Here is a 15,718-nt window from a genome sequence, read left to right as displayed (position 1 = left end):
ATTTGTTGACATACTACAAAAAGAATTGTACTCTGTAGAATTAAAAATGCAAAAATGTAGGTTTTTCCATACTAATCTCCATACAAATTTCAAACGCAATGCGCCACGCCGGGCCAACACCAATCGACCCCAAATTTGGCACAGTTGTTTGGGACCCCAAAAAGTACCAAAAAAGTGCTGTGCTCGGTTGATGTAGCTATGATTACGTTTTTCCATATAGTAATGCCCCACCCTAGTAGAGTTTCATGTCTAACTGAAACATTGGAATAAAATCCCATATCCTATTCATAATGTTGTTAAAATGCTCTGTGCCCCTATAAAACTAAAGCCGGGGACATAAAATACTCCCTCATGTTCAACTACAAAAATAATTCTGCTGATTAAAGTCAACTATTTTCTTCGACCTATCAGAAAATTATAGTAGGTGGATCAAAACAAATCGTTAATCACACTAATACAGCTACAGATTGGAAAATTCTCTATACCCCTGAAGATTCCTATCACACCGCAATGTTAGGGTAGGCTTATCGCATACTGCTTCTTCAATCGATATTTCTACTCGTTTCTTATTTCACCTAAATTTTTAGCTCTCTCTGTGTCGAAACAAATGCAATTTATTCAAATAACATTGAAAACCTTTTAATAGATTTTCATATCTCTGTATGCATGTGCGCCATACGTAGGAACAGTATGAATGTAGCTTAATAATTTGTTAACAACAACGCCACCACAACAACAAACGGAGGTTTCAGGAAACTATTACCGTGCCACCGGGGTGGTTTTAGTAACGCACTATCCGCCCATCTGCTCAGAAGGTGGACTACAGTGATTAACAACATTCAATTCCATCATATATCAAATGCACTACCGATAATATTCAAGAGTACAAAAAGCTCTATTAAGGTTGGACAGAGAAAGGGTAAAATTCGCAAACGAAAAAAGCAGTTTTTTTCCACACCGTATGTCAGATCTTCATAAAAATCAATCAGCAGTACTACAACAACATTCTACATACGCTGATTGATTTTTATGAAGATCTGACATACGGTGTGGAAAAAAACTGCTTCTTTCGTTTACGAATTTTGCGCATTCTCATTCAACCACTTAACTTTATTCGTTTATAGTTATAGGAACTTTTATATAAAAAATATAACTTTTTCAAATAGAATTATCTTCGATTCGGGCACTGAACATTAAATACTGTTGCTTTCATATGAAATAGCATGCTAGTATAGATCACCAAAAAATGGCAAATACGATATTTTTTATATCTTGCAATATTTACTCAAAAAACAGTTTATTTTAAGTAAAAAGTATATATAACTTTCTAACGAGCGAAGCTAGAGGTTCAATATATTAAGATAAATTGTTCTCCTTCAAAATATCTGAAAGTATTTCTAAAGTGATCTTAATGAAAAATCAAAACTGCCAAAGTTATACAAAGAATACAATTTTTTAAGAAACACCCTGAATTTTTTTGGTACATTTCTTGTAAAATGAAATGTACACGACATAAAGTTTCAGTGTATTCGACAAAGTTTTTTAAAATTTCATTTTCTTCAATTTTCTGGAAGACAGCGAAACTCTATCTCGAACCATTAAAAAGTCAATTTTCTGATTTTAAAAAAATAGAGCCACCCTACCCACTATATAAAATAATAGAAAAATATTGTAAAGTGCAATAGTTTATCAAGAAAACGAAACTAAATTTTTATATTGTTCGCTGTGAAAGTATTTTACACTTATTACAAGGGTCAATTCATGAAAAACCAAATTTTTAATATAACTTTTTCAGTTTTCATTTTTTTCCAACCTATCCTTCAGATGTTTTTCAGAGTTTTTGAAGACGAACATTTTCCTCTAATACATCAAAACTCTAGCTTTTATTGTTCAGAAGATATAAGCATTCAATATTTCAAAAACCTGTTTTAATCCACCTAGCGGTGCAATTGTGCCTTTCTCATTTCTCTAAACTATGGCACGGAGGCTTTTTATGTTCAGCATAATTGTGGAAATGTCCATTACATTCTTAGTACACTTTGCACTTATACACAATGGCATGCCAGCCACGAGCTTGATGAGCTACGTGTCGACGGTGAAACACTTGAAACAAAAAAATATCATAATCGGCATTAGATCAATGTTATCTGCTTGCTAACTCATTTTGTCATGCGGGGATGGGTATGTTAGGAGGGCGAAAGTCCCATGAACGAACGATTCCCCAGCTTAAATTGGTATGCTTTGTGATATAGTGGTGGTTTAAAGATGATGGGGTTGAAAGGGAGGGGTATGAGGGCTGGATGGGGTGGTGGTCTGAGGGGTGATTTAAAGAGATTTTTAAAGGAAGGGAGTGAACAGTAGAGAGGGGGGGGGGGGTGTAACCCCGCTCCGTAAACCATCAACTACGCCCCTGTTAATATCCAGAAACCTTATGCGAGTCAAAGAAAAGACCGGGATTAGGTTGACGTTTTTCAAAGTGATTACATAACCTTTCTATATGAGAAAGGCAAAAATGTGCCAAAATCCAAAAAAGTGAATCGTCGTCAAATTTTTTTTCGAGTTTGCATCAAATCTCGACGTTTTATGCACCTTGAACACATTTAGCATCAAAAATAAAAATTCTTTTTTTAAATTTTTCCTATAGTTTATATGAGAAATTTCTGTGTGGCCGCACTCTGAAACCCGTAATTCTGGAACCAGAATTTTGATCGATCCAAAATTCAATAGCAGCCGATGGGAAGGTTGCACCTTTCATTTGAGACTAAGTTTGGGCAAATCGGTCTAGCCATCTCTGAGAAAATTATTTGACACATACGCACATACATACATACACACACACATACACACACATACATACACACATACACACACATACAGACTTTTTCCGATCTCGACGAACTGAGTCGAATGGGATATGACACTCGGCCCTCCGGGCCAGGATTAGGTTGACGTTTTTCAGAGTGATTGCATAACCTTTCTATATGAGAAAGGCAAATAGACTTTTTTTTAAATCAATTTTATGAAATTTTAAAAAATATCGTGTTCGCCATTTTTTGCTCAATTATAACTCTAATCATGACCTTATTTATAGTTCAAAATGAATTATCTTTTATTTGCCCTAAATGAGTGATATTGTTATTCCAAACAACCCCATTTTTGGCGAAAAAGTGCTCATAACTTTTCAACGGAAATAGCTGGATATATGGTGCAATGAAACAAATTATTCACCTTGAAACAATCTTAAAGTTGTCTGAAGACTACTTCAGTTTTAAATGAATACAGCAAAAGTTATTGGAATAAAACTGTATTTCGAAGAAACACCCTAAGCTCCGACTTTAAATTTGTTGTAAAATAAAAATTATGACAGATAAAGTTTACATGTCTTCAGCAAACTTTTCCAAACTTTATCATTCTACAACTTCGCTGAACGTCGTTTGGCTCTAGCTAGAATGATTAAAAAATTAATTTTTTGATCTTGGTAAAATTAGAACCACCCTAACTGTTGTTTTAAAAAAAGAGGGGGCTCATAAACTACGAAAGCTTCTCTAAAGACCTAATAAGACTTAGTTGTTTAGTTTTAGTAAAATCTCAAAATTCCTGCTAAATTTGCATTCGGGACCACTGTTCAATGGCTTCAACTGGGTAGCATAGCAATAGAAACCAGAGTTAAAAATATTCAAATTCATTGAATGAAAATTGATCATATTCAGCCGCATTCATTTTCAATATTCAGTGACGCAGCTGAAAACGTCAAACGAACAAACCGCCTATTCATCCATGCACATTTTCATTCGTCTACGATTATTACACGAAGCGATCGTGCAGCAACGAATCAAACGCCTCAAAGTAGGCTCTGGCACAATGAAAGCGATGATGATTGTTGTTTCATATGCTTTACCCGCATTTGAAAACATTTTTCTTGATAAATAGTGAAATGAATATATTGTACGATATTCAACTGAATGAATAACATGGATATTTGAATGAATATTTTTTCTATTCACCGCGAGTTGCATCAGGTTCATTTTCAGCCGTCAAAAAAAAGCTTCGATTATTTGTAACTCTGATAGAAACAGAGTGAAAAGTTTGAAGTATTCTGAAAAATCGTTTTCATTGTCAGCCTTTTTCAGAACAACATTGAATCGCCTTGTACATTTTTTGACAAAAACAATCTGAAAGTAGCAATCAATGATTTACAGTAAAACATGCTTTCTTCAGCGGCGTTAACGAACAATTTAAGCCAATTTTTCAGGTTCTATGTTTTCAATGATAAATAACCTCGATAGAAAAATTCTTACTCTGAGGCTACTAAGTAAATTTATTAATTATTAAATTTGCTCAGAAAATTAGAAATAAAAGTTTTGCTTTTAGGAGCTACATTACAATCTAATGTTTTCATAAAATTGTAGAAATTGCGTTTTTATATAACTTTGCTAAAGATATATTCTTTAGTTCCCAACTTCAATGCTTTCAAAGTAATAACACACTATTTGTGGATGACTCGTTAGAGTACTCTATTTTGTATAATCCTTGTGAGTTCTTGAAGAGATATTATTCACATCTCGTGTATTTTCAAAGATATTAGTCAATTTCTTGAAAACAATAGCTATTTGAAACCATCCAAATCTATACCAGTAACAACTGGACACAAATTGTATATATTACTGTTGAGTTTAACTGTACTTCTATTAAAACAGTACCTTCATTTTAACCCTGTCACATATTAACTCATGTAGATGGTATGAGAGTTATACAAACTAATAATTCTTTTTTTTTTGGTTTTTGACGTAAGTGCCAATCCTTATTTGAGACTTTTTGGTGGTATCCAAGAGGAAAACAGATCGAAATTGTGAGTTAAGCGAAAGCAGTTATGTGAAAAAATTAAATTGTTGTGCACAAGACACGACCGTGGTTACATTGAAAATGCAGCATTATTAACCCTTAAAGGCGCAAATAAATTTTTTCCATTATATATTCGTCCCAATAAGGACAGTTTGCTAATAACTATGTTTTGGGATGCGAGACGAGAATCCTTTGAAACAATTCGAACCTTGTCGCGCCGGCGATTCGTTTCTGCTGCATACACACAGCCGAACATTTCTCTTTTGCAGCTCATGTCAAATGAGCACTATGTAACACAAGGCGATCTCTTTTATTAACTTTTTCGTACAGACGGATCCTTTTGTGCGACAAATTAAAATATTCTCATCATTCTTTTTGGTGTGGCTTTCGCTTAATGGCAGGGTTGCCACATTCATTGATTTCCTTAAAGGTTTGGAAAAAATATCGGGTTCGTTGATTATTTTGAAGAATATTTGCATATATTATGATTCACTGGCAAAGGTACAGAATTACCAAGCATAAACATAATACAAGTTAATAAAAGAAATTATCTAATTGAATTCATTTTTCCATTATGTATTCGTCCTAATAAAGACGGTTTGCTAATAGCTATGTTTTAAGATACGTGACGAGAATCCTATGGAACGATTTGAACCTTGCCTGCACAGCAGATACGCACGGCATAAACCAGCAATTCGCCATCTCGCTTCTGTTCCGCCATTGCACAGTGGTCCCAAAGAGCAAAAAAGGGGGTTATTTAGATTGCGTCAAAAAGGTTGACTTTAGCAATATGGTGTCTTTGAAAAAGTTTCTTGGAGTAGAACTCCCCTTCTTTCTGTTTTAACGAATTGATGATTAATCCCCCTAATAGTGAGTTACGAAATTTATTTTCTTCAATAATTCAGATAGAGAAATACTTACTTCAGCAAAGTTGTAGAGAAAATCGTTGCAAACATTTTACCTAAATACTTCAACTCTCTATGTTTTAAGCTTTTTGAGATATGGGACATTATTTGTAAAAGGCCCCTTAAAACCAGTTTTTTCATCAAAAGTTTTCTTCTAGATTTTTTCCATTATATAAATGTTCTAGAACATTGTTTGGACTATTAAACTGCATTACTTTGCCGAAGACGGAAACTTGCTATCGCTAGTATGTGTGGAGATATCCACGTTTTTTGATTGAAAATAGCTCTTTTTCCAATGTCGATAACTTTTAAACGGGCAAAAACGGGCAAACCACTTTGTAAACAAATTAAAGTGCTAGAAAAGCACAACAAATTCTGGAAAAATCAGATCTCCTTAAGGCGGTCCTCTATGGAAATACTAGAGCTGAAGTTTGTCTCATTCCGTCGTCAAATGCAATTGATTACTCGCCGTTTGGTTGCACTTGCGCCATTGTTATGAAGTAGGCGCAAAGGAAATGGTAAGTTTCCGGTGCCAGGCGTATGCATTGAGTTTTTGAGCAACTGTAACTTTTGACCCAAGCAAACAGAAGTTCGGATAATACTTAAAAGCACACTTTAAAATTCGCAAAAAGTTCTTAGCGAACTTTCAAGCTGCTCAAGCTTTAATAGAACTGCTTAACCCGCTATTAGAACATAAAACGTATTGCAAAATTACTTAAAACGAGAAGCTTATGAAGTAAGAAAGGCTAATTATTGCGTCTTTAATCCTTTATTTCAGAACTAACAGTAATATATAGTGATGCCGGAACAGCTCTAGTATGGACAAACTTCAGCTCTAGTATTTCCATAGAGGGCCGCCTTAGGGAGATCTGATTTTTCCAATATTTGTTGAGCTTTTCTTGCACTTTAATTTGTTTACAAAGTGGTTTGCCCGTTTTTGCCCGTTTAAAAGTTATCGGCATTGGAAAAAGAGCTATTTTCAATCAAAAAACGTGAATATCCTCACACATACTAGCGATGGCAAGTTTCCGTCTTCGGCAAAGTAATGCAGTTTAATAGTCCAAACAATGTTCTAGAACATTTATATAATGGAAAAAATCTAGAAGAAAACTTATGATGAAAAAACTGGTTTTAAGGGGTCTATTACAAATAATGTCCCATATCTCAAAAATCTTAAAACAAAGAGAGTTGAAGTCTCCAGATAAAATGTTTGTAACGAGTTTCTCTACAACTTTGCTGGAGTAAGTGTTTCTCTATCTGAATTATTGAAGAAAAAAAAATTCGGTACTCACTATTAGGGGGATAAATCATCAATTCGTTAAGACAGAAAGAAGGGAAGCTCTACTCTAAGAAACTTTCTCAAAGACACCATATTGCTAAAGTCAACCGTTTTGACGCAATCTAAATAACCCCCTTTTTTGCTCTTTGGGACCACTGTGCATTGTTGTTTGAAGCTGCGAACAAAATCCTTTCAGCGCACAGACAAACGTCCTGCTACCGTAGCTCGTGATCAAATGAAAGATCTAACAGTTATTCTACAAGCAACAATAGCAATAATCCAACTGGTTCTGCCGGCAGAGCAGGCATTGCAATGAAGGAATTTGTTCAAATACATTCCTTTTATATCAAGCGATGAATTGTGTAGGACGCTTATGAATGTGTAGATGAGGTCCGTATTAGGGAATGTCTTGCGTAAATTTGCAAAAATTGTACATGTTTTCCCTATTTATTGCATATTTACTGATTTTTCAATAGTGTGCTAATAAAATTCATAATAAAAAAAATCATAATAAAAATAGATAAATTTGATAACAATTTTTTACTGGCAATTTTCTGAATCGATTGGTGTTCGAATCATGAAAATCCATCAATAATTAACAAAACGTAAGCGAAAACTTTGTCTGTTTTCTTACATTTTCCCAATGTTCTTACAATAATACGGATTTTTCAAAATACCAATTTATAGTTGCAACCAATTTTTAAGTTGGACTTCTTTGAATCTATTAGTATTTAAATGGCGATCCATCAACACGTTTTCGTGACGCAGTTCGAAATCAGATTTGAGTTTTACACCTAGCCTCAGCCCCATATAGTAGAGTAAAGCATTTTCAATGCTGGAAATGTTCGAAGTTAATGCTCGTAGAAACATCTACGCCCTTTCAAACAATTGCTCTTGTCTCCAAATAATCTTATTGAATTTCAAACAATGGCTCTCGTCTCCAAATAATCTTATTGAATGTGGAAAATGAACCGGTACGGAGTATGTTAGTACCGTGGAATCGGTTGTCACCAAAAAAGGTTGGCACTAGGAACATTACTGGTGAACTTTCAATATTTTCATCAGGAATATCATTTATCTGAGTGATACTTTTAGATCTACCACATTTTTAAAAGCATTAAATTGATCATAAATCAAATTTGTATGCACACAGATATTCTTTCTTCACTCGAAAACAACAGGATAATGCTACGAAAGCAGTCATTTCCAATATTTGATCTCACCACCCCTGTATTGTTCACATGGCAAAGCATTATTTTCACACCAATTCCATGGGACTTGGGTCTTGGAACATCCCGGTGTGGAGGAACTTGTGTTGGTGGTCGAGCTACGTTCGTTTGTTCGAACATTTCAGTGACAACGGTTGGTAGCAGGAAAAATGAACCGGAAAACAAAGAGTTGATACGCTCAATTTGTTGTCTTCAGGTGACACCAAGAGTTGTTGGTGTCACCCACCCATTTCCTGCTGTGGGTGGAGACAGTTTTGACTTTTTGCTATAGTAGAAAAGAACATTTCCTGAATTTTTTTTGTGCTACTAAAGTGTGGTTCGATGATTTCGTCTATCATAACTAACAATGCGTGTGTATATCTTGTAGCTTATTTTTGCCAAAATGTACATACAGGAAGGAGGTCTCGAAATATACATGCACTTTGAATTCTGTTGTGTGATAGTCCGAAGGTTATTGCAATGAAAAAATCAGAAGAAATGACAGGACCTTATCGCAGCTCTAAAAGCACTTGTATTAGGTATGTAAAAATTAAATCTTGGTGAACTTGGTTCGATTCCAATTGGTTGTTCATTATTTCTTCTCTTTTACCCCTGGTTTCTCTATGTCTCGTTTTATTTCATAACGACCATAAGAAATTTAGTTATGGAATTTGCGTTTCGACTTCGTTTCATCAGAATCCGACACTACTTTATGACAGGACTAATGGAATAAAAATAGTTTTTACCAAAATTGTTCACCACTAAGGAGAAATATAGCATAGGCCATAAGAAGAGATGAAACCGAAACGTTAAGCCCACCTTACTATCTTATGAATGTAACCAGTCGCAACATTTTAGCCGCTCTCCGTAATTACCTATTAATGTCTCTATGCTGTTTCTTCGGCTGATTCGCATTTGATAAAAATGCTAAAACTTCCTGAATCCTCCGGTAGAAGACAAACCGCTAAGTGGTCGGGAAAATCCAATCTTGCTCATATGACCCGATCAGAATGATATAACAAGATTATAACAGAATACAATTTTGGTAACATATTGTGCTATAAATTAGGTCTCGTTAATAGTTAAAATAACAGAAATTTATAACAAGTAACAATGCGAGATATAGTTTTGAAATGTTCCTATTCCACGCTTGTCTAATCCCTCTTACTTCACCTCTTTGCTCTTCCTTGAATACTATGAATCTTAATATAATACTTCTAATCTTCCAGTCCATTGCTGAGTGTTGGAACAACATAAAAATATGTACAAATATTATTGAATAAAAATAACGCAAAAAAAACTGTCTTCTCAGCTATATCGTTTACAATACATTAAAACATTTTTTTCCCCGAGCACGCTTGAACAGGATGGTTGGTATTTTTATTAAGAGTGCAGGGCACTGACCTACAAGTAATTGTGTACCGTCGTACGGGGCTTCTTTGTGCACCTTTTGTCTATTTTTCAATTTTAACGAATTATAACTCTTTTAATAATGGATTTTTTAGGCCTATCAGCACAGATTTATCGTCATCGTGTACGTATTCTTTATGCCAAATATGAGCAGAGTTGGTTTACAAAATAGTTATTCAAATGGCGTTTTAAAATATTATATACGGACTAGCTGGGGGCTACTTTACAGACTTATTGAATTCGATATAAAATAAAAATTAACCGATATTATTTACTTTTATTGAAATATCAGTCATCAGAATATATTGGCTTAAATGGCACGTTCCCCGTATGTAGTCAGGGATTTGTGCCTTGCCGTGTGTTTTCATCATTTTCTGTGCAGAAGGAAAGGACAAGGAGGTGTGGGGAAGTACAATTGGAAGAGTGGGAAAAATAACAGCACAAAAACAAACAAGAGGTAAGTTAAACTCACAAGTAGTTCAACTCGCCTTCGAGTAAGCCTAAAGCTCTTTACCACATTGGATAATAAACTTTAGCATATCTCTGAGTTTCAGTCGTCCAAACATGGTTTCGTCTATATAAGGACGGCCGAAGGCTCGAAATCGCAATTGCGCTACCGCTGGACAGTTGCATATCAGATGATATGAGGTTCCGTAGTCGGATTCACAGAGATCACATGAAAAAGACTCAGCCCGAATAGTTGGATAATTGTGTTTGCAGTGGCCGGTTAAAGCCCTGGTCAGCATGCCGCAGTAAAGCTTCGAAAAATGTAGGAGATTTTTCGAAATCACTGGGGACGGTTGTTCAAGAAACGCCTTTCTTCGATTTGGGTTCGGCACGCGATCACTAGCTTGGACCGTAATTGGCCTTGATTGCAGCCTTACTATCAGAGCAGAAATGTATAACTCTGCCGGACAAACTCAGTTGAAGGGCCGATTATACCCCGCACATAATCGCAAAGATTTCTGCTTTGAATACAGTACAGTATCTGCCTAGCGAGTGAGATTGTTCCAATCTCATTTCACGACAGTAGACACCAGCACTGGCACGTCCCTCCATCACAGAGCCATCCGTGTAACAGACCACTTGCGTTTGTTGTTGTCTTTCCATATAGCCAGACAACCACTCCTCTCGAGAGGAAATCTTCACATGGAATGACATAACCATTTGTAACCATTTGTGACCACAATCGTGTATGATTGGTAGCAAGATCAACATGGTTATTGTTCCAAAGCCTAGTAACCTGCAGTCTGTATGCACATGATAGTGTTTCTTGTTTGAGGTGTATGTGTAATGGTTTGATATCTAGAAGTGCCTCAAGGGCAGCAGTCGGAGTTGCAGTGAAAGCACCAGGCAACGCCATGAGCGCTATTCTGTGCAGATGGTTTATCTTTAACTGGACCGGTATCACCTCTCCCCTCTGCCATCACACAAGGCATCCATAAGACAGTATTGAACGTAGAATTGTCGTGTAAATCCAATAGATGTATTTAGGTTTCAGACCCCATATCTTTCCAAAAGTTCATCTACACTGCCCGCAGGCCATTCACGCTTTCTTAACTCTGAACTCAATGTGAGCAAGCCAATTCAGTTTGGAATCTAATAAAACTCCAATGTATTTGACTCGATCTGCACACAGTAGCTCAGAATCAAAGAACTGTAAGGGACAAACCCCGGTTTTTGTTTGCTTCTTCATGAAAAGAACCACTGAAGTTTCGCTTGGGTTAAATGATGATTTAACTTGTCGCCACCACTGTTCGACAGCTCTTAATGCCTGTTGCATTAAGTCAAAGATTGTTCCGATGCAGAATCCAGTAATTAGTATTTGGTAATCTTCAGCTAACCAGTAGGTTGGAAATCCAAGTTTTCTCAACAAGTCGTCGGCAACCAAGTTCCATAATAAAGGTGACAGTACGCCACCCTGAGGACCAACGCAAATACTCAACTTCCGTATCTCAGCCTGTCGCAGTGACGAGCACAAAGTATGCGGTTACTAAGCATTGCGTTTATCCAATCCGAGATACATGCAGGTATCCCATGACCGCGTGTCGCTTCCAGAATAGACTGGAAAGACATATTGTCAAAAGCACCCTCAATATCTAGGAATACACCTAAGCTAGATTGCTGAGCTAGAAGGCTTTCTGAATATTGTAAACAACATCGTGAAGCAGAGTGATCTTGGATTTCCCACACTGATATGCATGTTGCATTTTGTGCAGTGGATATTCAACTAAACTAACGTTCCTGGTGTAATAATCGATTATCCGTTTCTAAGCTTTCAGAAGAATAGAACTTAAGCTGATAGGCATAAAACTCTTGGATTCTTAATAGCTTGAGCGCCTCCCTTTGGGAATAAATCTAACAGTTATTTCTCGCCATGCTTTCGGGATATACCCGGTAGCAAGACTGGAAAGCAAAAATTTTTTCAAGGCATGTTTAAGAATATCAAATCCCTTTTGCAGTAGCACGGGAAGTATTCCATCTTTTTCGGGTGATTTGTATGGAGCAAAGCCGTCAACTGCCCACTTGACCGATTCAGTGGAAACCAATGTGCGTGCTAACGCCCACGAGTCCGAATTACCAGTTTGAGATCTGTGAACATTGTTCAGCTCCGGATCGATACAAACTGGAAATTGCGTGTCGAAGAGACAATTAAGAACATCTTTTTCGTCCGTCACATAAACACCATGTCTGGTTTTTAAGAAGTTCATCTGAAAATCATTCGATTTCGAGAGAATTTTATTTAACCTGCTAGCCTCGTTCAAACAAGAGACATTAGTGCATAGGTGTGGCCAGTCAGCTTGCTCTACAGATCTAAGACATTTCATATATGCACTACGAGCTGACCTGAAAGCCCTGGAATCATCACGCTGACGCCGGTTCCAAGCTCTTCTCATATCCTTCTTCATTCTTTCAAGCTCAGCCCTTCACCACGGGATTTCCCTTAGTCGTTTTATTAGTAGGTACAAAGTGGACAAGCTTCTTCGTAGGATGCTACTATGAGTGTGTTGTTCGTATCGACGAAGTCATCTAAGTCGTATAGTTGACTAATTGTTGAAAAATATCCATGAAATTTAGTCGCCAAGTTTTCCCAACAGAGGTCCCAGTTTATAAGATTTTATGGTCACCGCAACATATTTATTTCATGGACTTGTTGACTTTTCTCGGTGAAAATGAAATCACGCATCTCCATTCACTCTCGTTCACTCTCCACCGCTAGGCGGGCGATCACTCTTCGACTGTCTGCGTTCCTCGCTATTCAAACACTGTCGAAGCTTGGTGACCAGACCGTCGTATGTTGTGCAGAACGTTCCACATTCTCTTTGTAGGTTCACCGTTTTTTCCTCGCCGAGAATTTTGATGTGAAACATCTCTGCAGTTAGTCTGCTCTCCTGGTTTTCGATTCGTTCCAGTATCCGGGTGTTGTCGAAATCGAAGATGTGTCCTTCTTGCAATGTGTGTTGGGCTAAACCAGTTCTCGCATCTTTTTTCTTCGCGTCGTTCTTGTGTTCCGCTACTCTCGTTTCCAGCCTTCTCCCCGTTTGTCCTACATACGTTTTGCCATCGCCTGTTCCACACGGAATCGAATACACCACGTTCTTCTGTTTCCCTGGTGGGATCGGGTCTTTCAGTTTGGAGAAAATTCTGTTTTTTATTTTATCTTTTGGCTTGAAAGCAAGTTTTGTATCGTGTTTTCTCAGAATTTTCTCTAGTTTTTCACTGAGTCCCGGGACGTATGGCACAGCTACATATGCTATTTCAGCAGTCGCATCTTTATTCTGCTGTAGGCCATTATAGTGTTTATGGACCCGATCTTTCAGAATTTTGCGAACAAACCAGTAGGGGTAATGGTTTATTCGCAATATCTTTTTGGCTGTTTCGATTGCCGCTGGTCGGTTTTTACAGTCGGAGAGCTTAACTGCTCGATCTACGAGTGCAATTGCCGTGTTGCATTTATGCGAATAGGGACTCTCTGAATTGAAATCCAGATATCTACCATCCGCTTGTTTGGGTAGCCAAACTCTTTCGATGCGATCATGGTTTCTGGTTAGCATCATGTCAAGAAATCTCAATTTCCCGTTGTCCTCCTCTTCAATGGTGAACTGGAGTTTACTGTGGAAATTATTGAACGAGTCTAAGATTTCTTGAATGTGCTCCCTTTTGCCCACACAGAAGCAATCGTCTACGTACCGACGGTACATCATTAGAGGTATTTGTTTTCTCTCTAATGATGCTATGCACTTCTGTTCCAATCGCTCCATCACCACATTCGCAATGACTGGTGAGAGTGGAGAGCCCATAGGGACGCCGAAAGTTTGTGCATATATTACACCCCGATGTACGAAAAACGTCGATTCCAACACAAGCTTGACCGCCTCCATGAAACTGTGTTGATCGATGCTTGTGTGTTTCTCCACCTCTTCCCATCTCTCGTTCAAGCAGTCCAGGGCAAAATCAACAGGCACGTTCGTGTACAACGACGTCACATCCAGAGAGAAAAGAACTACATCTTCGGTGATCTGTGTTCCTGTTATTTGATCAGCGAACTCAAAACTATTTTTAATGTGGTACTCAGTTTTCCCTACTATATTTCCAATCACTCCAGATAGGAATTGGGCCACATTGTACGTTGCTGATCCAATCGTCGAAACCACCGGGCGGAGAGGTCTGTCCTGTTTGTGTATTTTTGGCAAACCATAGACTCTTGGTGGATTACAACTGGATATTTTTATCTTCCGGTGTGTGCGCGCGTCGATGTACTTGCTATCGCGCCACCCATCCACCAATACACCGATTTTCTTCAGAACTTTCGATGTGGGGTCCGATTTCAGTTGTTTGTACGTGCTTTCATCACTCAGAAGGTCCTCCATTTTCTGTTCGTACTCCTCAGATGCAATGATGACGGTTTTGTTTCCCTTGTCCGCTTTGGTGATAACCAGATTGGGGTTTTCTGCCAAGAATTTCTTACTCCTGCATATGTCCTTGCTTATCCATTCATTTTCGCAGTGTCTAGGTTGTTTTTTGAAATTCATTTTCACCGAGAAAAGTCAACAAGTCCATGAAATAGAGGTCCCAGTTTGTAGATTTAGGATTACGATATGTTACCACATTGAAGGTGACATCAAAATGATCGAAAAATATATATCTTTATGATCGGATAGAGACGGTTCAGTTTCATTTGGAACCTGCCAATTTCTCAGCTCGTTTGAAATTCTATCAGAGCAAAGCGTTGTGTCTAACACCTCCTCCCTCTCAGACCTCGCAAAATTTGGACGGTTTCTCACATTCAGAATATGGAGATTTGTACTACTTATGTACTCCATCAGTTCAGAGCCTCTCAGATTGATATCTGAGCTGCTCGAAATGATGTGATGAGCATCCGCATCACTGCCGATAATGAGCAATCCTTTAAAGTTTTATCTATGAATATATTGGTTATGATATTTGATTTTTAGTTCCTGGAAGGGCACTTTTAAAAAAAATGAAAAGTTAAAAATTTGGTTTCGACTTTAAATTTATCCGATTTATCATCTTTCGACCTTTTGTATTTTCGACCATTTGTCTTTCGACCTTTTGTCTTTTCGACCTTTTGTCTTTCGACCTTTTGTCCTTTCGACTTTTTGTATTTTCAACCTTTTATCTTTTCAACCTTCTGTATTTTCGACCATTTGTCTTTCGACCTTTTCTCTCTTCGACCTTTTGTCTTTCGACCTTTTGTCATAGATTCGTGTTGGCATTGCCATTTAGGGAATTTTTTGTTGAGACCGTTTTAGTCTTAACCGTCTTGCTATTAGAGTTTTTTTCTTATTACCGTAAACGTATTACGGCCTACTTTTGAGTGTACCAGGTCTTTTTAAAAAATGATTGTTATTATTTTTTTACGATAAGGGAGCGGGCATAGCGTAATTGGTAAATCAATTATTTTGTACGCATTTCACCTGAGTTCGAGTCTTAACCCCAAACATAGAGTTAGAGATTTTTCTTAACACTTTCATGCCAACTTTTTTCTTGTGTGTATAGGATTCCTACACGAAAATCCTTTTTTCATAATGAAAGGTACCCTTGCAGTGGTA

The 15,718-nt window shown here is 37.3% G+C and overlaps 1 protein-coding gene across 1 annotated transcript in view; it reads right to left on the bottom strand.

The window, feature by feature from the left end:
- The window catches only part of LOC131679679 (uncharacterized), a 31,939-nt gene extending 17,262 nt beyond the window's left edge, over nt 1-14,677 (bottom strand). Inside the window, exon 1 of the mRNA XM_058960414.1 lies at nt 12,910-14,677. Coding sequence (XP_058816397.1) covers nt 12,910-14,677 — 1,768 coding nt within the window. The remainder of the gene's footprint in view (nt 1-12,909) is intronic.
- Between the last annotated feature and the right edge of the window lie 1,041 nt (nt 14,678-15,718).

Source organism: Topomyia yanbarensis, chromosome 2 (assembly GCF_030247195.1).
Source record: "Topomyia yanbarensis strain Yona2022 chromosome 2, ASM3024719v1, whole genome shotgun sequence".
NCBI lineage: Eukaryota > Metazoa > Arthropoda > Insecta > Diptera > Culicidae > Topomyia > Topomyia yanbarensis.
The sequence above is the reverse complement of the archived record's forward strand: the minus strand, read 5'-3'. Positions and strand labels throughout refer to the sequence as shown.